Here is a 24,599-nt window from a genome sequence, read left to right as displayed (position 1 = left end):
TAGGCTACTATGGGTTTTTTCTACACTTGAAAAACTACATATTAATTACCAGGATTATTTTTTGCTTAAACATTAATGACATCTGGAACAACAATACACCAGAAAGTTAGTATTGTATATATTTAATCACAAATATGCCTATATATATATATATATATATATAAAGGGATTTACTAGATGAATTATTTTGAAAAGCCATTTACTTTATAGTTACAAACACTTGAGGGATAACTGAGAGTAGCAGGAATGATCAACATGGATCTTGTACTGCATTAAATCCAAGAGCACGCACATTACTGATGTCCAGCACCTGAGGACCCAGATAAGGGGATGAGGAGGACATTTTTACACTGATTGTTGCTAATTAGTTAATATATATAGTATTCTGAGTACTCCATGAATTATTCCTTGTGGAATAGTGAAGTATCACAATGTGTATAAATTGTCCTTGATTACTGCTTAACAGTGGGGAATAGATAATGGCATGTTGTTGCAGGTTTATCCATTATATTTATTACTGTTAACTTCAAAAATAAAATAAATAATCTATAATTTTTATTATTAAATCATTTCTTTCTAATTTTGCCATGTTTCATCAGATGGCCTCACCATGTCCTGTCAAAAGCTTTACTGCTCATGACATAAGAATAAGAAAAGGTTAGTCTGTGAAAACTGTCAGATATAAATGTGACTCAGCTCAGTTTGTTGTCCATTATGAGGAGAATACATACATGTAGGTTTTACTGCCCTTCTACCCCCAGGGTCCCAGTAGCACCCCCCGGAAGAGCCAAAAACTGTACATTTGAAATGGCTGTAAATCAGAGTCCAATTAATGAATCAAAGAGAAAACCAGAAGAATTTTTACTTATGCTATGCTGATAAAATAATGTCGGGCACAGTTTTCAGAAATAAATGGAAATGTTTCATAAAGCCATTTTAAATATTGCTCCCTCTAAAATACCAAATTTCACTCTGTCTTTCAATTATATCATAGAGGTTTACACAATGAAACTATTCATATATCCAGTTTTCCATTAAATATATTATTTATTTCATTTCGTCAATAAAACGATTTAAACTACATTACCCACAAGCCTCCGTCGTTCTATATATGGAAAGGCGAAACTAGGGGCTGTTTTTTGTAGTTCATCGACGTTATGATTAGGGTTAGGGTTAGGATCTCGCTAAAGATGTAATTTTCCTCAACATAGCAACCCTTAATTGTTGACTTGATATATTACTAATGTGATAATAGTAGCAAAACGTACTTTTGTAACACGATGCGCTGTTTAGTATGGGTTAAAGGATAGTCCAACCACAGACAACCCTGCGATGACAAGGGACATTGACAGCCAATGATATCAAAGCTGAGCAGCGGCGTCACGCTTCCTTATCCATTTATGACCGATGTCTTTCGTTTTTCGGCTGAAGGGATAGATTGGTTAACAATCAATAACATTTGCTACCTATTAGATTGTGTTTTATTAACGTCTACACCTTCCTCCAACAATAATGCAAATGCGCTAATTATTGTTTTCAGCTTGACAAAAATTGAGCAATATTGATGAGCACATGGCCAGCATTCGCAGTTCTATCGAACCGATTCCTCTCATTAAATCTTTTTTTTTTTTTTTCAAAGACAGGTGCATTTTCTAATCAAATGATTAGCTTGTAACATTTAAATTGCATGTTATGTTTTGTTTTAAATCTATAAAAATTATTCACTTTTGTTTTTCTGTGATTTGCCATTCTTTACCAATTGAACTCTAGCAATAAAAACAGAGTTAAAAAAACTGATTCAAAGACATATTGCCCATATAACTGCACTGCATCCTCTGTCAATAAGTTGTTTTTGCCACTATGAAGAATAAAAATTCTTTGCAAATACTTTTATTTAAAAAAAAAAAGTAAATACAGATAGTCTTTCAGAGAACACTGAAGAATTTATTTGACCAAAAAGTGATACAACACACTGTTTCAAACTCAGAAAATAAAGACCATGAAGACATGCATGTGTGCAATATCATCTATAAACCTCCATCAGCACAGCATCAAATAAACACTGATTGTCCGAACAATGGAAGAAAGATAACGTTCAGGAAAACAAACACCTGCTACATAAAAATGCAGAAATAAAACTGACAATAACATCATTCACTTCATGACTGGAACTAGGGGATGGCTGTGCATGAATACGTCCTTTACGAAAACTCCTGATGAGAACTGATGTTTGTTTTTTTATGATAAAAGCACCAGAAGTAAAGTTTACTGTATGAAGCTTGAAAAAGAGAACACAATGCTTTATCAATATAAAAATACTATTTTCAACCATTGTTTTGATCACTGGTTCTGTATACAATATATGGGTTGCTGGAAGGTCACAATGTATTCATTATAAGCTTAGAACTAAAACAAAACTGCACTGCAAAGTCTAAACACTAATCAAGGGAGCATTTCTGTGTGTGTTGGGAAGATAAAGAGTTAAAGAGGTGAGTCCTTGTGCATGATCGAGAAGAACATCATTATCTGCGAACAACCCTGAAAGACAGAAAGGAAGGAAATATTATTACATGCTACTTTTAGACCATAAAACCAGCCTCTGTAAAGATGCAGTATAATTATATATTAAATGCATCTATTATTAAAAGCTAGTCAATAATAGCAAGCTATATTCATATGAATTATAAAAAAATATATTACATGCTTAAAGGAATGTTATCAGTAGTGTAATTGATCTGCTCACGGAAACCTTTCCAATGTATGTGAAATATTATTATTAATAATAATAATAATAATAATTAGATACTGAGAATAATTTGGTAGTAAAACAAAGTGTTGCATGTTTTCTTGGTGTACAGAAAAGTATATTTATTTTGTACATCATTTGCAACTGCTTTTTTTTCACTTAATTAGAAGCCCCAAAAATTAAATTGTCCTCTGTAATAGGGACTAATGAAAAGAGAATTAGAATTTATTTTAAAATGCAAAGTTGAATAATAATCAAAAAAAAAAAAAAAAAAAAAAATCTCTGTAAACACTTAAGTGTGTCCCATAAGGCAGTGGCTCCCAATCCTGGTCCTGGAGAAGCCCAACACAGCACATTTGAGATGTCTCCCTGATCAAACACACCTGATTCAACTCATCAGCTCATCAGTGAAGACTCCAAGACCTCAAAAGTGTGTTTGTCAGATAAGAGAGACGCCAAAACCGTGCAGTGCTGGGTTCTCCAGGATCAGGATTGGGAACCACTGTCATCAGGTGATGAAAAGTTCGACACACACTTGTGGTCACCATGCTCACTCGAACACTTTAGGAAATACGTCACATAAATAATCGATTGGTCAAGTGCAAAGATGGCAAGTGTGGGTATTTGGACAGTGCAAAAGTTTAAGAAACAACAAATGCTGTGCAATTTATAACAGCAGTTTGATAAAAATGTAAAACCAACACAGACTTACTGCTGCAAATGTCTGCCTCCGCAGCTTTCAGTCTTCTCCATTTCTGAAGGAAAACCTCTCCACAAACACCACAGGGATGACTGCTTCCTTTACATCTTTTCAGCTAAAAAAAAATACATAATAATAAAAATAAGAAAGGAGGAGGGGTAGAATAAAATAGAATTATAAACAGAATTTTAATAATGTTTTGTGAGCAAAATATTTAAAATATAAACTGATATGAATGAACTGCAGGAAGGGAAAAATGTGTCCTTTCATTTATTTACTTTTTTTGGATTTACATAAAAATGTATCAAAAGCATGGTACAGTAAATGTGTGATATCTGTAATATAAAAGCACATCAAAAACGACAATTACAGTTGTACAACCATAGTTAGTTTGATGATTATTGTATTTTTGTATTGATTATTAATATACCATAGTAGAACTACAGTTACTGAGGTAAAAACATGGTAAATGTCCCGTTCCTGGGTTTTAACTTCAAATTTAATTTGTTGCTATTGTACATGCCGTGGTTACCATGATTTTACTACAAATTTACATCTTTGACATGAAATGAATATATTAAAAGTCTATGGCACGTCACGTGACCGACAGGGTTTAATCACACTAGTTAGCAGGTGTGTTCATTTAGTTAAACGCAATGAAACTCAAAGACAGCCTCGGATGACTGATATAATACAGCGAGTAAACAATATGGCGCTAATCTGATTAATAAAGACAGAATACATTTTATAACAGGCATTAAAAGAGCGTAATTATATCTACTCACCGACCCTGTGGCACATGGAAACTGATGGCAAGTATCGCGATGTGTGCTGAATGAGACTTCTTGAACGTGATTTCATAGAGATGATGAACTATGAATAAGCGATAAGCGAGAATGGTGTGTAAGAAAACGGTTAAACTGCTTACTTGCACGCGCCTTGGAGCGTTGTTAAACTCACCTTTTTATGCCGTTTTCCCTGCAGTTGAGTGTTGCTTTGGTCAAACTCACCGCTGAGTGCTGTTTTACCTGCAGTTGAGTGTTGTTAAACTCACCACTGATGAACGCGCTAAGCTTTGGCACAGAGATCACTTTAATATCAGATTGCGAGAATATTTAAACCTCAAAAACAAGTTGGAGGGCCAGATAAAAACGATCTCTGTCATATATATATTTTTTTTGTAGCCTATTATTTATTTTTATTTATTCAGTGTCGTTGCGGTGTGCTGAACCAAGACGTCAAATATAAACGCTGCTGAGTTCTATAGAAGTCTATTGGACTAACCTGCACGTTGAAAAATAACGCCAAAGGTATACCCAGTGCGTCAAAAAAGTGACGCCAGATCACTTGACCATGCGTCAGACATTTGACGAGTAGAGAGTGAGACTGTGTTGGTTCTGCTGGAGAGGCACTGGATCCTGTTCAACTTACTGTAACTGAGGCAGAACCAGGTACTTTTTTAATAATTCATAAATAGTTTGCTGCCACATATGAAATACAACTCTACTAAACTTACTTTGTTATTTTTTACTTGTGTCCACAGGCACTGTCAGTCACACAGTGTAAGTAATGAATCTGTTCTCTGTAAATGGCTTTCCTTTAATAATCATATTTTTGGAATTGTTTGTTTCTGTTTTATATATTTCATGACTAACAGTCACTTCCTCTTTGCTCTGGTGAAAATCATCCTTCTGTCCTCTTTTTTTTTTTTTTTTTTTTTTGTCTTTACAGAATTGAAACCGGAATTCTCAAGAATAATAAAAATGGAAAAGAAGACACAGTAGCAACTCAAAAGTACATGTTTATTGTTTAAAATAAAATTATTATGGCTTAATCTAATTCCAAAACCTTTAAGCTGAAATACTACTTTGACAGACGGCTTTTCAAACTTGGAAATATTTATTTCTGAGTAATTCTAAACGCTGAGTGAACTCAATCCTGGTTATGTTGTTTCACATTTCACACTGTTCATAATTTACTTCCGATTAACAATTAACTGTGGTTATTCATAAACTGACATTTTACACTGTAGGTTAGGCTACATAAACAAATATAAAGTTTTTCTTGAATGGATAAAGGTACGATTAAATCTCAACTCCAACTCACTTGTTTTCTGTCATGCTGCACGCTTCTAAAAGTGAAACATAGACTTACTTCTCCTATGGGTAAAAGCAGGGTTTAGCCTATAACCATAATAAAACAGGATTTAAAGCAATATGAAAAGCTCTAGAGTTAAATGAATAAATAATTGTATATTCTTTGAATATAAATATTTACAAATGTTTCATTATTTCCCACAGCAATGAACTCCTGACTGCGTGGCTTCCAGCTTTAGCTGTACTTCTGCTCTCATTGATTCTGATCAGTGTTTTCATCTGGAGATGGAGACGGAGACATAGTCAGTTTCAGCTGCACTACATTTCTATTTCAATCCCTGATATTCTGACATTTATTTTGACAGCACAGATTCTATATATCTATATTTAGTTAATGGCTGATATTATTGTTCCCCTTTTTTAAAATGAAGAGCAAGATATACACCAAATCAGAGGGAGAACCAGCAGCAGAACCACTGACGTGGTAAGTCCTTTATAAGAAGCAAGTTATGAAAATGTTCATTATGATAATATAGGGTCATGGAGCATGGAGTGAAATGCACATAAATTATATATCATAATATTGAAATACCCATTCTCCTTTACACAACACCTCAGCACTGATTGTGATCGAAGACAGAAAAACATGATTATGCACTAATTTGATCTAATACTTTGAGGGTTTTTTATGTTGTATATTTATTTAGCAAATTAGAATCGATAAAACTATTGACTGTATTTTGAGATAATGTACCCTCTCAGTTAATTTTAGAATACAAGAATCTTTATCTCCCTCTTCTTGGTAACAAAGCTTTTTTTGTTCCTAAACTTTTTCATGCTAATTTCAAATATGTCAAATATGAGAAAAGAAAATGCTTTTGTTGTTTTTGTGTAGCCTTCCTTCTAAATAGCTTTATATCTTTACACTGGTTTATTCAAGGAACAGGTCATTCAGTAAGTGAGTCATATGTTTATTATATCCACTTCATAGGAACCGATGAGATCATAAGAATGATTTATTAAAAGAACAAGCTACTAAGAGGCATTTTTCCTAATTGGATGTTCATTTTTACACTGATCCAACACGGAGGAAATTTCCATTTGATTTGTGCAGCATATCAAAAATATAAATCCAAAGATATGACCAACAACCTTGCTAATTGAATTTAATGAACATATTTCATATATATCTGACATGCATAACTATTCGCATACTTTGCTCCACTCACATATTTCCAGAACACGTAGCCTACTCTCTTAGAGGATTTTGGTTTCTTGATGTAACTGTTGTTTAATTGTTTTGTGTGTGTTTGTATGAAATGCAGATCAACTCTAAAGCAGAAGATCCTGTGATGTACAGCACTATAAATGATGGAAACCCAAATGTAAGTATACACCTGGTCTTAATATTACTATTTTACGGTGACCATAAATCCTCTTTTTGTCAGGCATATCCTGCTCAGGATTTCTAAATTGCTTAAAAAGTCCAGGTTTTGGCTTTTTTTCTTATTTGCTTTGCTTTGATGGCTCTCTATAGATCCTGGCTTCTCACATGCCCCACGATTGGTTGATAATGTACAATGTCTGTGCACTATTGGTCAAACTACTTATGAATCAAGTATGCAAGCAAGTATGCAAACAATAGGAAAACAAAGACCAAACCCTGATATTTTAGGCAATTTAGAAACATCCTGGCCAGGACAGGTTCAAACAAAAAGAAGATGTATGTTCAAGCTAAAATAATGATTAAAAAATATGACACCTTGAGTAAAATACTTTATCATGTTTAATTACGATCCCTTCCTCCACAGGATCCCAACAAGGACATAATCTACTACAGTACTATTGATTTTGTTCCTGGGAGTGAAGCGGTGAAGCCTCCAGCAGGTGACGCAATATACAACATAATATACAGCACTGTGGATCCACACTGACTTCAACTTTGAGAAGAACTCAGGAACACACCTTCTGATGAAAAGCAACAAAATCAACATGAGAGAACTGTCATTGTCTTTTAGCACTACATAGTTTTGTATTTTGCATTATCGAATCTGTTTAATTACTTCACAGTAAAAATATTTTTTTGTTTAATTGTACAATGTTATTTTCTCTGCTATTTGCATTATTACAAACAAGCACAATAAAAAGTATTGCAGTTGTGTGTGATAATAATAATTTGACTCCTCCATTTTTAAACTCAGACTATGATTTAGTGTTTCCATATTTCTCTGCTATGAATTGTTTCAAAATCTTTTGAGATGTAACAGATTTAAAAACATGGACAGTTTAGATTTTGTATGATCATCAGTTAGTCGTGCTTGCATGTTTAAACTTATTTTATACCGACCCCCATTAACTCCTTACCTCAAATGGAAAAATGATTGAACACAAGATAAAATCTGAAAGTTAAGCAACCAGTTACACACAACAGTTTGTGTGTTGATAATTTTCACGCTTCTACAATGTAACATTTTGTCAGTGTTTGTCAGTTCAGTAAGAAAGGGGCTAAAACGATTAAGTGTGAAGTGTCTAACTGCAAAATAGCTACTTTTCTCACTTGCTAATGTTTATGTGGTTTAAGGCGATATTTCTGCTCTTCCTCTGAAACAGGAAGAAGCAGAGACACTGCAAGAAGTGACCAGCTCCTCTCATGAACATGCACTCTGCTGTAGACATGATTTACTCTCTGATTCTCTCTGGGATTTTACTGCACATCACAGGTAAACAATTATAATACTGTCGTATTAGAATTCTAAAACTATTGTATGATATTTTTAACTTCTATTGTTAAAATTATTTAACTTGAATTCCTTAAGCTAGTAATTGTTTACTATTGCAACTTTTCCATAATGTGCAGTTTATGGATGTTTACATTTTTTCCTACACTGAATCTTGTCTACAGATGGAGCTGGAATTCAGAGCATGAATATTGCAGTGATATCTGGAGCACCTGGCATTATTCCATGTCTCTATGATGATACACATAAAGAAAACCGAAAATACTGGTGTCAGGGGTCACAGTGGATCTCTTGCAGTATATTGGCATATGCAAATAATACAGGAAAATATTCCCTTACTGATTATCCAGCCCAGAGTATTTTTACAGTGCAATGGGAGAATCTGAACCCCTCAGACTCTGGATATTACTGGTGTGCTGTAGAGATTGGTGGCGAAATAGACAACGGTTATTATTTGTATCTGACGGTACAATCAAGTAAGAATATCACATTTATCCATTTTACTGAAATATAATAATGTAGATATAAGTAATATTATAAGTAATGTAAAAGGGTGTTGTCAGGTTATGTGTGATAGAGATTTATTATTGTAAACATAAAGAAAACTAAAATGTCACTGACATGACACAGCAGTGACTAATTAAAAACAGTGGTGCACATTATACAGTACAAGTTTAGTTTGTTAAAGTAAGCACCAGTACACTTACAGTAATAAATGCAAACTAATAATAATAATAAATAAATAAAACATACATACATCTACTTGAGTTTATACCACTACACCAATGAATATTGTTTGTGAGAGACTATTGGTTTCTCCAGTCCATCTCTTACTTTTGAGAGATGAACTGAAGGTTTTGAGCAACTTTTTTTTTTTTTTTTTTGGTAATCTATTGTGTGGTGATGTTTATAAGAATAGTATGAGAAATGCCCTTAGTGGTTTGCAAATGTTAAGGATGATTCAAGAAGAGATGTACTGAAGCGACTGAGAAAAACTGTGATGCACTGCCTCAGTTTGTTATGGTTTGGATAAATCTGATCACTGATTGTAGAATAAAGTAGGACTTTTGCAGTAGCAGTGTAGGAGATGCTGCTTGATGTCAGGATTGCATACTGGCAAAAGGAAATAGTAAGAGTATAATGCTATTTAGACTTTAGCCGCTAGAATCATTTAGTAGACTGCAATGATCTGCATAAGAATGTACATTTTTAGTCATATTGTTCGATTTGAGAATTATTTTAAAACAGAACTGTTTTTGAATAGTTAACACTTTATTATAACAAGAAGACTTACATATTTGCTTTTCGTAAACAATAATAAGCTAATTTACAAAAAAAAAAAATATCTTTTTGTCTTTTGATGGTTTTCAGACCCTGATGTGTTTGTGGTGAGCAGCAATGTATCTGGACATGAAGGTGGTGATATCAGTGTTCAGTGTTTCTACACGTTAGGATATTAGAATAAACTCAAACAGTGGTGCAGATATAAAGATCAGAGCTGTTACACAGTGGGGAGGACTAACACATCCCAGAATTCATCAGTCCAGATCAGTGATGATGGGAGAATATCCTTCACTGTGCTGATGACTGGACTGAGACTCACTGATTCTGGCTGGTACTACTGTTCTGCTGGAGATCTGCAGGCTCCTGTTCACCTCACAAACACTGAATTCAAAAGAAGTAAGATCCCAAACCAATTCAGCCATTAAAAATTATGTCTCTCTCAATGCACTAAAACTAACCTCATGTCTTTCTCTTCTTTAAAACATTTACAACTGATCCTGTAGCTACACCATCTCACTCTAAAACAGACATGTACGTGTAAACATTCTTCACCATTTAAAAAATCAATCACATCCAAATATTTGTTCTATATTAATGTCTATATATTTTATTTATTTATTTTAGCTAAAATAATTTAGCTCCATTATGTAGTTCCAAACATTTATACACATATTATATTATATTATATTATATTATATTATATTATAGTTATTATTAATATTAGTAGTAATATTTTATCTATTATTATTATTTATTTATTTTTACATTGTTTTGCAGGCACACAACTCACCCAACAACCAACATGAATCCTACAAGTATGAATAAAATAATAAACAGTATGGAACAGCTAAACAGAATTATTAGAAATATTTCTGTAAGATTCAAAAGTCTGACATAATAAATGTACATTATGAGTTAAAATTTTGAGTAAGAACTTTTACATACGAAACTTGATCACTAAAGTTTTTTTTTTCTTTGCTCGTAAATGTGCTAGTGTAACAAACAGCTTCTTACATTAAAAATAAAATGAGGTTCTAACTAAGAAACTAGTTTCTCCATTTCTGTTTTTGTCTGGCAGCTATGACAGCTTCAAGACCTGTGACAGATGTGTAAGTGTGAACAGTGTGAACATTTTTCAGTCGTTCCTAATAACTGTATAACCAAACTGTTTCATGTCACCATGTTATTTTTAATTGCAGAGCTGAAACCCATCCAGCTCAAACATCAGCCACAAAGACTGTTAATAGTGAAATACACAGCACGGATGAGAAAAACAAGTATTTAAAGCATTTCAATCTGCAGTTGCTTGAAACTGTATCTCTAAATTAAAACAAAGCTTTACAAGATTAATTTACTTTGCATTAAAAGTTTTTTTTGTGATAAACAGAAATGTTTCTGTCACTTACAGGCATGATGTGATTCTGGTGATGTTTCTTCCAGTGATGCTTGTGCTCTTACTGTTTGTAACTCTTGTTGCCATGGTAACCTGGAGACTGAGAAAGAAACCAGGTGAGTTTTCTTATATACCTAGATGACTGAAAATGCATTATAGTGCTTCATGTATTGCTACTTATAAAAAATATACAGATTTGTGTTTAATTACAGTATGGGAGAAGAAAGAGACTATAAAGTGACTAGAGACATCAAACTAGCAGTTATGCACAGCAGGAAATCAGGTTTTCAGATAAAGTTTAGCTTTGTGATACAAATACAGTACATTTGGCTATTCATAAACCCCTGTCATGTTTAAATGCCATTTTTTCCTTTTTTTTCCTTTTCGCTATAAAGAACCTTTTGTGGAATTTTGAAGGTTCTAAAGAATGTACTTTTAAAATATTATGAGATCTAATCTTCATTTCTCACTCGGACAGAGAGAAGTCAAATTGGAGAAGAACATTTTAACAGCACCAGAAATACAGTAAGTATTTTAGAATGAACATATTGACAATTCAGAAGTCTTTGGAAAAGAACACAGTCATCCAGAACTCATTAGCTAACGGTACCATCCAAATCTATGTTTGTGTTTTTGTCCGGATGCCCTGTGAAAACCAGATGACATCCAACAGTCCGGCAAATGCTAATGTAAGTCATCAGTCCATGGTGTGACTATGTAGACATTTACTGTGGTGTTGATTGCAAATGAATGATTGTCCGTTGTGTTTATTCACAGTCTTCTTTCTCAGTGGATGTTAGTTCAGTGTTTACAGTTCTGGAATTACCTTTTGTAAAGCAGTTTCTCCTCTGAATGTTCTCCTTTGAGAGTTTTTGTAAAAGTGATGTGTGATCTCAGCAGTGTCGGCTGGGGTGTGGCTGTGAATTAAAAAAAATTTGGCATTTCTGTGTTCCATGTAACACTAAAATGTCACACCAACGGTTGCTGTGATGCAGAAATGAGATTCTCAATGCTGATCTTGTTCATTCACAGCTTTCTTCATCAGTGAACTCAGAAGCTGAAGTGATCTACAGCTCTGTGAAAATATACCCAAGGCTGTGAGTTCTTAACAAGAGGTGCTACTTCTGCTCCCTCTAAATGAAGTTATGAAAAAATGAAAGTCAATCATGGTTAATTAATAGTAAATCTACTTTACAGTTTCAGATTTAAACAGTGTGAAGTGTTGGTGCTTAACATATGTACCTATAGATGTAAGTGTGACAGTGTTCTTTTTTAAAAATATACTGTAAGCTAGTTGCCAATACTGTGAAAACAAAATAATTCAAGCCTTACAGTATGTAGTTATGAAGTACATTTTTTAAGCACATCTGCATATTACAGGTATATTCCAAAAATTAATTCATGACCAATCAACACTTGTATTCCTTTTTTAAATCCAAATTAGTGCCACATAGCCTAACGTTTAGGCTTACATACAGTTAATTTATATTTTTGTTAGTTGTCATTTTAATTATTTTATTTTTGTAATTAAAATTTAAAACAATTATTCATTGTAATTGTGCATTGTAAAAAGCCAATGCATGAAATTGTTTATATAGTTTGTATTGTTTTCTTAATGTTATCCACAATTTGTTTGTGGCGCCACCTGCTGGTGAATTTTAACCCCCAATGCAAGAGCGACATCATTTTTGTGCATTTCAATACATTTTTACAAAAAATTAAAAGAATATATATTTTCAAAACACACAATTAGTCCAGCTTTTATGATCTCTAAACATGTCCAAGAATTGTGGTATTGTCAATGTCACTTTTTAAAGGCGTCATATGATGCAATCTATTTTTTTCCTTTCTCTTTGGATTGTTACAAGCTCTTGGTGCATGAAGAATATCTGTAAAGGTGCAAAGAATAAAGTCTCAAATCCAAAGAGATCTTCTTCAAACACGCCTCGACATCTCTATGTCACTATGTGGAAATATTTATGTAATGCTGCCCAAATGTTCACGCAAAGAAAGAAGGCATGGTTTCAGTAACCAGAGTTAGTGTTGAAGTAGCCATGTCAGGAGATGCTGTGGGTATCTAGGTGAAAGCAAAATCACTTTATTTGGCCTTCTGAAAGTAGATGCATTTAGGAATCTTTAAGATTACTTACAAAAGAAAAGCAACGCATTTTATGTAAGACCGTTTCGTGAACCTAGGAGAGGAGGTCATCATATGACGCTTTGATGCGAGACACCCCTGAGTGAATGCAGGTAAAAAAAAAATTAATAAATAATAATAATAGATATCACCCCACTTCTTTAGTCGATTGATTACATTAAGAATTACAGACATTTTTGGAAAAACTACTTTAGAGTCCTGTTATATTCGTTCTCATTTAACTCTGAATTCATTCATTTTTAATGTCCATTTATAAGTGTATGGGATGTTTAACCGCAGCTCGCCCTGCAACATGTTTCTTTATCGCTTTAATGTGCCAAAAACTTTAAGCAGTCCAGCCTATATACTAAAGTACACTATACAGTCAAATATAATTAATATCAACCATAGACAGAATTCTTACTTTTTTTTTTTTTTTTTTTTTTTTGCATTCTTGCGCCTTTGTTACGTCACAATTCTATTTAGAACGTGTTGACTATTTAAAGGCGTGAAAATCGCTTATTTTGTAGATTGAAGTTTAGGAGTAGGACTATCCCATTATTATCGAGTCTCAAACGCTTTTATAATGGGAAATTCAAGTTTACGACCACAAACAGCGATTGATAAGGAGTCTGGGCACGAGCCCTGTGTGTTACTCAAATACACCTCCAACACGGCGGAGAACCATCAGACTCATCCGCACGATGAGGTTCCTGTTGGGGCTTCTGCCGCTGAGATTGATGTAGGGAGAGAGGCGAAAAAGAGGAAGAAGAGTTTCTGGAAGTGGCCCGCTCTCCGCTTGTTTCGCCGAGGAAATGCAAAATACGACCTGGCCCAGGCTGAGAAGAACTACCGGGAACCGGGATCATGTGGGAGATTTACCGATGGTACAATCAGATAAAGATGTTCGGATGAAGTATTGTTCAATTAATGTTTGATTATAAAAAAATCGTCAAAAACACTGTTACAACAATGCTGTCATTAGAGTAACAGTTTAAATATCATATATGAAAATGTAAAATATTTTTGATCAGAGCATGTGATAATAACTTTATAAAGTGTCATTACCAAACCTGTCAATATGTTAGAATTTTAACAAATCCATTTACGTTGATTATTAAAAAAGTTTCATTTAACATATGAAGTAAAAAAAACTTAAATCTTAAACCTAAATCAAGGACCACCCAAATTTTTATGCTCATTTATTTGATTTTATTCATATAATTGCTCCAGCTTCCGAAGTCTGGCCTGCTGCTGAGGAACAGCTGGAGCAGGATGTGCTGGATCCGGGTAAGAATAATGAACCTATGAGAATTGCAAAATGTTGTTGTAAATTATATAATAATATAATAATTAAATAAAATAGTATTTTATATTACATAAAATTGTTTCTTTTAATAGGTGACATTCGTAGGCGTTATAAAATCGGTGAGAAGCTGGGTCAAGGACGATTTGGCTTTGTGTGCCAGGGGAGTCGCTGCAAGGATGGACTTGAGGTCTTCTTATTTATTTATTTTTTACTTGTAAAACTTTGCTTTTCTGTTCAGGACTCATGGCTGGAGTGATATGGCCTCTGTGCACATGCTAATTGTTACATTTTGTTTTGTTGATTAGGTGGCTGTGAAGTTTTCAGTGAAGGGACCGAATATGCCATATATCAGAGTGGTGGGTAATTATAATAAATTCATGGTAATCACAGATTACAAATGAGTTTTGATCAGACAAACTGTTTTGATTTTTGGACTGTAAGTCATTATATGGAAAGCCATCTCAGTGTCATTTTCTTTCTTTTAGCCTGGTCATCCTGAAAGCCTCCCGATGGAAATTGGCCTGATGCTCATGGCCAATACTGGCCCCAACGTTCCTCAAGTCATTAAACTGCTGGACTGGCAGGACGACACAGACCATTACATCATGGTCATGGAGCGGCCTTCACCTTGCATGGACCTGTCTAGCTTCATCAAGCTCCACGGAGGAAGCCTCGATGAAGCAATGGCACGACAAGTCATGCAACAGGTGATTGATGCTGCTATCGTTTGCAGCAAGCGCGGTGTCTTCCATCGGGACATCAAACTGGAGAACCTGCTGCTGAACCGGGACACCATGGAAGTTAAATTGATTGATTTCAAGTGTGCTGCGCTTATGAAGAAATTTGCCTACGAATTATTTTGTGGTGTGTGTTTGAACATCTTGTGTAATCAACTCTGCAATGCATCCTGTATATAGTCAACATGTTGTGAAAGTGCATTAAATAACAGACAACATCTCTTTCCTCCAGGCACAAGAGCATACTGTCCACCAGAGGTCAATGTGAAGGGCAGGTACCATGCAAAACCGATGACGGTGTGGTCATTGGGGGTCCTACTGTTTAAAATGGTGGGCGGATATTATCCCACAGACCTCGACCTGCACTTGATCAGTGAGAAAAACTGGACCAGACCTGAGCTGTCAAGAGGTGAGATTTTCATCAAAGAACAAAGGAGGACAATTTGTGTTCTAAATCACACAAAAGTATTTTAGAAAGTAATCAAGAAATAATCAAACATCTCTCTCATCTTTTTGCACAGAATGCTGCCAGATGATTTGCGCTTGTCTGGAGCCTGAGCCACAGCAGAGACTCAATCTGGAGAAGATGCGTCTCCATGACTGGTTTAAGGTACTGAGCCTAAGATTAGCTTTTTTGTTTTGTTTTGTTTTTCATTGTTGGTTTTATCATAGAGTCACCATAAACTAAACAATGAAAAAAAAACACGTAATGTGTTTAGACAAATAATGCTGATTTATCATTTGTTTCAGGTCCTGGAGTAAGACCACAAGAACATCAGAAGACAACTCCTGTCACAACCTTATTGACAATTTTACAACAAATCATTATTTTTATATGTGCACAATAAGAAAACCTATAAGATATTATATTCAATAAGAAAAAAAAAATCTATAAAAAATTAAGACTATTGTAAGAAAGTTCATAAGAAATGTAATGTTATAGAAATGTAAGCTATTTGTTTGCATGTTATTTAAAGGAACACTCCACCGTTTTTTGAAATAGGGCTTATTCACATTATTTCCTACATTTAGATAGGTGGGCAAATGCATTTTTGTGTCAGTGCATGCATTGTTTTAGTTTGACTGGGTCGGCGTTAGCTTAGCTTAGCACAATGAATGGAATCCTTTGTTGCCAGCTAGCATGGCCTGAGTAAAAGTGATCAAAAAAATAAAAAAAACCCCACCTAATTACTTCTTGTGGCCTGCGTATTCACAACGAGTACAAATAGCGATCCAGATTAACACTAGGCGATTTCCTAGGCAGATATTGACTTGGGACTATATTATGGGGAAGCACAGGCGAAGCACTGCTACTTCGGCGCAGAGATATCACGCAACACATGAAAACATCAACTCTATGTGAATACAGGTATAATATGGGTCGATCTATACATGCGTCATGATTAAAATAATCACTTACTCTGTGGACAGCTGTCCATTTGGTCCATTCGGCGTGGGGCGTTTTTTCCAGTTCACTTTGTCACACCGGAAAAAAAAATCGAGTACTGCAGAATGGATCAGCGCCGGGAAATCCTCTGTAGATGTGACACAACTTCGGGCACGCTCATCTTGATCTGACGTGTTGAGCCTGGTCATCAATGGCAAAAACATGTCCCACTCTCTACAGCACAGACACTCTATTTCCGTCGGCATAGATTGGCATATTCCCCCACATTCACACCACCAGTTCATGTTGGCTCTCATCCTCACGTCCTCAGGCTGTTGAGCGATCGCAACTAATACACGCGCATATAAATTTCACTCGCGGCTGGCTTGACGGTGTTTTTCTGAAGTGCGGCTAGCTTGACCGCAGTCTCCTACTGTCGTTCTATTTCCAAAGCACGCAGCTCGTCTTCTGTAAACTCTGGTTCAAATAGGTATGGTTCTGGTTCTTGACTGTCTGAGAAGTCACCCTCTTCGTCTCTCTCAAAATCAGCCATGTTCATCGCCATTCGTGTACTGTAAGGAAATAGCCAGGCAGCTATTATTCACGCCGGTATGTTGACGGAAGTCGTGGGATTTCATGTGTTGCGTGATATCTCTGCGCCGAAGTAGCAGTGCTTCGCCTAAGCAGCAGTGCTTCGCCTGTGCTTCCCCATAATATAGTCCCAAGTCAATATCTGCCTAGGAAATCGCCTAGTGTTAATCTGGATCGCTATTTGTACTCGTTGTGAATACGCAGTCCACAAGAAGTAATTAGGTGGGTTTTTTTTATTTTTTTGATCACTTTTACTCAGGCCATGCTAGCTGGCAACAAAGGATTCCATTCATTGTGCTAAGCTAAGCTAACGCCGACCCAGTCAAACTAAAACAATGCATGCACTGACACAAAAATGCATTTGCCCACCTATCTAAATGTAGGAAATAATGTGAATAAGCCCTATTTCAAAAAACGGTGGAGTGTTCCTTTAAAGATTGTAAGAAAATTTATAAAACATAATAAATATTGTAAAAATTTCTATAAAAGTTTAAGGAGTTTTGAGGAGGAGAAAATGTATTTATAATAAATTTATATTGCACTGTTCCTTTGTGGCTCCTGTAAAAGTCATTTCTATCTCTTTTGTATCTGCTATGGCCCTGTGCTCAGGCCGAATATCTTCTGCCATCTTTAACAATTCAAAATGATTTCATTTAATGAAATGAGCTGAGATATTTAAAAACTATACGTTACACAATTGTAATATGTTCACCTAGAGATCAACGCTCCCTGAGCAGCAGTTTTGTTGTTGTTGTTGTTGTTGTTTTCAGAATGTCTTGTTGTTGTGCATGTCTACCATGTTTAGTGAATATTATACATTGTATTCGCAAGATTAGTCATTATGGGTCACACTCAAAAGTCTTATGAGCCTATCCCCACATCTGGTAGATTTCAGCAGAATTCAGCTTCTGCAGAGTCTCTGTCTCCCTCTTTTGGTGATTTTTTTGGATATTACAGTCCTGTAATGGGCAAATGATGTGGGTTGAGCTACTTAGTGGAGGCAGGTGTTTCAGGTTAATTAGAAACTATAAAAATCCTCAGATTCAGGAGGAGGGTGTGAAAATATTTTGTCTGCTTGTGCTGATGAAAGCATGAGGGTAGCATTATTAAGAGAGTTGGATTGTGTGTTTCTGAAGAACAGAAGCATGAAAAGGCAAAGTGGGAGAAAATGCTTCCCTTTGTTCTTTTGAATTTTTATTTCTTTCCATTCTCCTTTGAGAGTTCAAAGACCCAATCTCTTGTGTTATATGTATTTTGGCTTTTCTTAAGCATAGAAATATTTATTTTGATGGGTCCCAAATTTCAGTGTCCTTCAGTATGAAAAGCTACCCTTTAACCCAGTGGGCAATTGATGTCAAATAGACATCAAGGTGCCCACTGGGAAGTGTGTTTAATGCCAGAACAAATACATACACCCTTTATAACCCTGACTAGTTAAAAGAAACAGTATTTCAGCATAATTTGGTTCAGTGCTGCACAATTTGTCAAATATTAAATTAATTTCAGCTACAGTATAAACAGCTCTTTTTATTAAAATTCATTTCTGCTATAAGCAGCTCTAAAAAGGACAAGTGTCATTATTCAGTTTAAGTCAATTCAATATTGATTCAGTTTCCAATAGTTTCACTGCAGTTTAATTGATGAATATTGAATATTACTGAATATTAATTCTTTTTTAAACCTGACTGATTTCCCTAAAAGGCAAATTAAGTATGTAAAAAACAGAGGTCTTGATACTGAGCCATGCAGCACTCCATTAATACAAACATTAGCCTAATTAACTGAGTAGTCCTGATCTAGGTGTTTGAAAATACTCCTAGAGAAAAAACTACTGCCATAGAAAAATAGAGAAAACAACCATTTTTGTCATTAGACTTTTGCAAAACCATGTACATGATCAGATAAACTGTACATGGCCAGTTAATACTAACACACGTCATCATATTTGGACTCACTGAATTATTTTAATATGTATCTCTAAACTTCTGTATATGTTCTGTTCTGTCCAGTTCATATTCACATCAAACAAACCTACAGTAGATACAGGTGCATCTCAGTAAATTAGAATGTCTTGGAAAAGTTCACTTACTTCATTTATTCAACTCAATTTTTGAAACTCATGTATTAAATAAATTCAATGCACACAGACTGAAGTAGTTTAAGTCTTTGGTTCTTTTAATTGTGATGCTGTTGGCACATATTTAACAAAAACCCACCAATCCACTCAAGAAATTAAAATATGGTGACATGCCAATCAGCTAATCAACTCAAAACACCTGCAAAGGTTTCCTGAGCCTTCAAAATGGTCTCTCAGTTTGGTTCACTAGGCTACACAATCATGGGGAAGACTGCTGATCTGACATTTGTCCAGAAGACAATCATTGACATCCTTCACAAGGAGGGTAAACCACAAACATCCATTGCCAAAGAAGCTGGCTGTTCACAGAGTGCTGTATCCAAGCATGTTAACAGAAAGTTGAGTGGATGGAAAAAGTGTGGAAGAAAAAGATACACAACCAACTGAGAGAACCGCAGCCTCATGAGGACTGTCAAGCAAAATCAATTCAAGAATTTGAGTGGACTTCACAAGGAATGGACTGAGGCTGGGGTCAAGGCATCAAGACGTGACTTTGCTGAACCACAGACAATGTCACGGGCGTCTTTACCAGGGCGAAGGAGAGGACGAAGTGGACTGTTGCAAGTTTTGTATTTCCTTTGGAAACCAAGGTCCTAGAGTCTGGAGGAAGGGCGGAGAAGCTCATAGCCCAAGTTGCTTGAAGTCCAGTGTTAAGTTTACACAGTCTCTGATGATTCGGGGTGCAATGTCATCTGCTGGTGTTGGTCCAATGTGTGTTTTTAAAAAAACAAAAAAAAAAACAAAGTCATTGCATCTGTTAACCAAGAAATTTAGTAGCACTTCTTGCTTCCTTCTGCTGTCCAGCTTTTTGAAGATGCTGATTTCATTTTCCAGCAGGATTTGGCACCTACCCACACTGCCAAAAGCTCCAAAAGTTGGTTAAATGACCATGGTGTTGCTGTGTTGACTGGCCAGCAAACTCACCAGACCTGAACCCCAGAGAGAATCTATGAGCTATTGTCAAGAAGAAAATGAGAAGCAAAACCAAAAAATGCAAATGAGCTGAAGGCCACTGTCAAAGAAACCTGGGCTTCCAGACCACCTCAGCAGTGCCACAAACGGACCACCTCCATGCCACGCTGAACTGAGGCAGTAATTAAAGCAAAAGAAGCCCCTACAAAGGATTGAGTACATGTACAGTAAATGAACATATTGTACTTTCAAGAAGACCAACAATTTACTAAGTGTTTTTTTTTTTTAATCGGTCTAATGGAGTATTCTAATTTGTTGAGATTGACTGTGTTTTTGTTACATGTAAGTCAAAATCATCACAATTAAAATAACTAAATACTTAAACTACTTCAGTCTGTGTGCATTGAATTAATTTAATACAAGAGTTTCACAACTTGAGTTGAATTACTGAAATGAACTTCTCCACAACATTCTAATTTATTGACATGCACCTATATATATATATTTAATGTCCCTTTTTATTATGAATGACGGGTCATGCCATTGTTTTGAACATGTTTGATATCTGGTATATTCTTGTGCACATTTACACAAATGCTCTTGTGTCAGACCATTACTGCAATAAGGATATGATCTAGCAGACTGTGTGCACAGAATTTGTCTGTTAGGTCTCTGCTAACTTCAGTTTTTTTACTTCAGTAAATACTGTAACAGGAACTGCCTTTTTTTATCTGGCAGGAAGTGAAATGTTCATTTCAGGTTCTGTCTTGTACTCATTCAGACCGTCACATGGCTCGTCCTCTGATTCTCTTTGGTGTTTTACTTTACACCGCAGGTAAGACACAGAAAATACATTCTACCCTGAAAAAAATGGTTTTACAGTTTTTATAAACTACCCTGTTTTTCCGCTGTTGTAACTTTGTATATTTTGTTAGTTTTACATCCTAAGAACACAACAGGGTCCATAAATAGAACTGTTTAGAGTGTGGTTCAGTTTATATCCAGCTGTGTAAGACGTCAATACAGAGAAAATTCAGTTTCACATAGCACAAGGACCTTTCAACAGCTTTTACAAATTTTTCAGTAACCACAAAATTGCAACACTGTTTTTTGGACATATGGGAAAAATGTAAAAAAAAAATTAATAATTCAGAGAATACTTGATACATAAACCTTTATTAATTTATGTGTTTATTTGTTAGTGTTTCAGTCTGTCTTACTGAAGATCAGAATCTTTTTATGTTAATATACAACAAATATTATCATATATATCATAACTATTATAAATATTATCAATTATATCATAACTTTTTAAATATATATTTACAAAATGTTATTTTTTATTTGGAACCCAAATTTTGGTGGTGATGAGTGTGTGTGTGTGTGTGTGTGTGTGTGTGTGTGTGTGTGTGTTGCAGGAACTTTGAGCATGAAGACATTGGATCATGTAACTGTAAGAGAAGGAGGAAGCATTACAATCCCCTGTCTGTATGACAATCAGTATAAACAAAACACAAAATACTGGTGTGAAGGTTATTTTTGGAATTATTGCAAAATTACAGCAAGTACAAATGCTATAAGGAAATGGACAATAACAGATTATCCAGCAGACAGTATTTTTACTGTGAAACTCAACAATCTGAAATCCTCAGACTCTAAATATTATTGGTGTGCTATTATCGGAAATCATGCAGAACCAGATGACAGAAAATATTTGTATGTAACTGTTAAAAAAGGTAAATACATTGTTTGTGGTGCATTAACATTATTTGTCAAATTTCTACCACATTGTTTTGTTTAATATAGAATATTTTTGCTGTCTGCGTTCAGCTCCTGATGTGTCTGTGGTGAACAGCAGTGTATCTGGACATGAAGGTGGTGATATCAGTGTTCAGTGTTTCTACAGTTCTGGATACAAGAATGAAGTCAAACAGTGGTGCAGATATAAAGATCAGAGCTGTTACACAGTGGGGAGGACTAACACATCCCAGAATTCATCAGTCCAGATCAGTGATGATGGGAGAAGATCCTTCACTGTGCTGATGACTGGACTGAGACTCACTGATTTTGGCTGGTACTACTGTTCTGTAGGAGATCTGCAGGTTCCTGTTCACCTCCTTGTTCAGAGAGACAATGAAAGTAAAAGTATGTGTAAGTCCAGTTATACTTTGAAATATTTTTTTCTTTTCATTTACATTAGACTTAATGCCTTTATTTATATTTGAAATGTGTTCTTTATATTTATAATATTAATTTAAATATTTTATTTATTTATTTTTGCTTTTTTTGTCCTCTGATCTCAGCTGAAAGTGATGATGCTGGTCAATTTCCGTAAGTAAATCCTAAATTTATCAAGTCAGATTGCCAGGAGTATCAGTCAACATAATCTCATATTTAGTTAAAGGTAAAAATATTAACCTGATTAAAAAGCAACTTAATTACTATAATATTCACATTTTTAACCCATTCATATATTTAATTTTTAATAACAGCTCTACATGCAAAAACCAAACAGCAAGCAAAGATTCGGAGGACAGCAAGTGCTCCCCTAACGACCCGTCTGACCAGATGGACTGGATTTTTCTCCTCCTCTATACTGCTGTGCCGCTACTTCTATTACTGATGCTGGTTTTAGTAATCTGGAGGCTTGTACAAAAACACAGTCAGTTCTTACACGTATATATTTAATTAATGCACCATTTTGCTGCTAAAAGCCTCAAAATACAATTTCACAAGATTTATCGCACCAATGTCACATTTCATTGGTGAAAAATCCCATGAATATCACTTTTTTTCCCCTCTGATTTGTATTTTATTTTGAAAAGGGGAACTTTTTAGGTTTCTTGTGGTTTTATAATACATTTCTTCCTGTTTTAAGATGGGGCTTTGACCAAACGAGGACCAGACATCTGTTCAGTGGTATGTGTCTAGGCCTTAAAATGGCCATGTCTGACTAAAGACCCGTTCTCACCAAGACAAAAGAAGTTCACACCACAACTACAAAGACAACCAAGCATTGACTAAAAGGATAAAAACACATCGACAGCCAAGTTTTGCCAAGTCTGTGGTTTTAGTGTGGAATTGTGGTAATTTTAAGCTGTTGGCACTGGTTGTTTTTTAGTCTGCAGGTTAAAGCCATCTCAAATGTGAATTCAATGAAAGGGACCCCAACAGAAGGGAAAACATAGGAAAATAGAAAACTTGATTGGGCTAGTTTTGATTATCAGTTGGGGGGATTTTCCCCCACAAACCTGGCAATCCTTAACTGCAGGCGCACACTTACAATAAACAGACCGTTATTGTGCATTGGAGTGTGAACGTTAATATAGCTATCATTCTTGGTGTTAACTGGCCTGTGCAATGTTACTTAAGACTCATTCCATCTAAATAATGTTATTGAAGTTGTGTTTTCTCGCTTTCACAGGCAGAAGGTCAAAAGGCTGTCACGTATGACACTGTGGTCTTCAAGAAAGCAAACAAACATGAACCAAACCAGGTTTCAATTGTAAGTAATGCACAAAAAAAAACATATTTCTTAATGCAAGACTTAATGCAATCCATTTATACTCGAGTGGTGGTCTCATGAAATTCATCTCATTCTTTCTTTTTTTCAGAGCCACTCTCCTGAACAATTTGAAGTGATCTACAGCACTCTGAACCTTCACCAATAACACATTATCTCTGGCCATTGAAATTCTGAATATTACAATCTGCAGTAATGTCATCTTCGTCTGTTTTACATCATGCAGTTTCTTTTAAAGCCGCAAAGGACGCCACGAGACAGAAAAAGAGGAACCTCCAGAACACATTTTAGTGTTTAAAGTGTTGCACGAGGTTCACCAGATTATTATTTTGCTATTAAGATTTTTGCCACATCTTTAAAAGTGTCACCTATTTTTTGTTAAGTGGTAAAAGTTCTTCTGCTGTTCTACTTTTATTCTTAGTCAATGTGAGAAGCAAAACTGAAACATCTTTGCCACATGACAGAATGACACAATGAGTTCAGGTCAGCTTTTAGGTCAATGATTAGTTAGACCACTTCAGAGAAACCTGAAAAAATATGCTCATTTTAAATCTAATTACTTAGTATTTGTTGTTGCATAAATAACTGTTCTGTTTTGTGTTTTGAGCTACTTAATACCTTAGCATTATTATTGTTGATTGTGTAAGATTTAGTTGTAAAACTGTCATTTGTAGTTTAGAAAATATTTAATGACTTTTCCAGTGAATGTATTATAAATGTTATTACATTAAAAAAAATCTATATGGCTCTCATTCAGTGTAATTGTATGCCATTTATCTATCCCTATATATACATATAAAGAGATAGTTAATGATATGACATTTTAGGGTTATTAGTTAACTAAAATTAATGTACTAAATGTACTAAAGTAACTCAAATTAAAACTGAAATAACAATGAATGAAAACGT

At 35.0% G+C, this 24,599-nt stretch overlaps 3 protein-coding genes, 1 long non-coding RNA gene and 1 pseudogene across 6 annotated transcripts in view; 4 read left to right on the top strand and 1 right to left on the bottom strand.

The window, feature by feature from the left end:
• LOC127937157 (CMRF35-like molecule 1) overlaps positions 1 to 7,712 on the top strand; it is a 91,912-nt pseudogene extending 84,200 nt beyond the window's left edge.
• The window catches only part of LOC127936618 (CMRF35-like molecule 1), a 127,798-nt gene extending 114,901 nt beyond the window's left edge, over positions 1 to 12,897 (top strand). Inside the window, exons 7-13 of the mRNA XM_052534210.1 lie at positions 10,342 to 10,400; positions 10,643 to 10,673; positions 10,764 to 10,841; positions 10,973 to 11,073; positions 11,436 to 11,484; positions 11,583 to 11,646; positions 11,735 to 12,897. Coding sequence (XP_052390170.1) covers positions 10,342 to 10,400; positions 10,643 to 10,673; positions 10,764 to 10,841; positions 10,973 to 11,073; positions 11,436 to 11,484; positions 11,583 to 11,646; positions 11,735 to 11,809 — 457 coding nt within the window. The 3' untranslated portion in view covers positions 11,810 to 12,897. The remainder of the gene's footprint in view (positions 1 to 10,341; positions 10,401 to 10,642; positions 10,674 to 10,763; positions 10,842 to 10,972; positions 11,074 to 11,435; positions 11,485 to 11,582; positions 11,647 to 11,734) is intronic.
• LOC127937277 (uncharacterized) lies at positions 2,022 to 4,843 on the bottom strand. The gene is made up of 3 exons (XR_008148366.1): positions 4,232 to 4,843; positions 3,459 to 3,553; positions 2,022 to 2,538 (listed from the first exon to the last, which is right to left on the bottom strand). It is a non-coding gene; the product is annotated as an uncharacterized LOC127937277 (long non-coding RNA).
• Positions 7,880 to 24,442, top strand: LOC127937173 (CMRF35-like molecule 1). 3 transcript variants are annotated; one of them, XM_052534263.1, is made up of 9 exons: positions 7,880 to 8,262; positions 8,445 to 8,756; positions 9,652 to 9,696; positions 22,043 to 22,318; positions 22,471 to 22,498; positions 22,660 to 22,829; positions 23,046 to 23,086; positions 23,592 to 23,672; positions 23,782 to 24,442. In XM_052534263.1, exons 1-9 carry the CDS (start codon positions 8,193 to 8,195, stop codon positions 23,836 to 23,838), a joined length of 1,080 nt encoding a protein of 359 aa, XP_052390223.1. In that variant the 5' UTR covers positions 7,880 to 8,192; the 3' UTR covers positions 23,839 to 24,442. The 3 variants fall into 3 exon arrangements, with proteins under 3 accessions (XP_052390223.1, XP_052390225.1, XP_052390224.1); XM_052534265.1 differs by lacking the exons at positions 7,880 to 8,262; positions 8,445 to 8,756; positions 9,652 to 9,696 and adding exons at positions 20,860 to 21,002; positions 21,586 to 21,903 and having other exon boundaries at positions 21,998 to 22,312; XM_052534264.1 differs by lacking the exons at positions 7,880 to 8,262; positions 8,445 to 8,756; positions 9,652 to 9,696 and adding exons at positions 20,860 to 21,002; positions 21,586 to 21,903 and having other exon boundaries at positions 21,998 to 22,318.
• On the top strand, positions 13,547 to 16,053 carry LOC127937141 (serine/threonine-protein kinase pim-2). The gene is made up of 8 exons (XM_052534262.1): positions 13,547 to 13,981; positions 14,328 to 14,384; positions 14,496 to 14,590; positions 14,709 to 14,759; positions 14,889 to 15,267; positions 15,373 to 15,549; positions 15,662 to 15,750; positions 15,891 to 16,053. Exons 1-8 carry the CDS (start codon positions 13,681 to 13,683, stop codon positions 15,900 to 15,902), a joined length of 1,161 nt encoding a protein of 386 aa, XP_052390222.1. The 5' UTR covers positions 13,547 to 13,680; the 3' UTR covers positions 15,903 to 16,053.
• Positions 24,443 to 24,599: the final 157 nt, after the last annotated feature.

Source organism: Carassius gibelio, chromosome A2 (assembly GCF_023724105.1).
Source record: "Carassius gibelio isolate Cgi1373 ecotype wild population from Czech Republic chromosome A2, carGib1.2-hapl.c, whole genome shotgun sequence".
Lineage (NCBI taxonomy): Eukaryota > Metazoa > Chordata > Actinopteri > Cypriniformes > Cyprinidae > Carassius > Carassius gibelio.
Note: the sequence above shows the minus strand (reverse complement) of the source record. Positions and strands in the feature narration are given on the sequence as shown.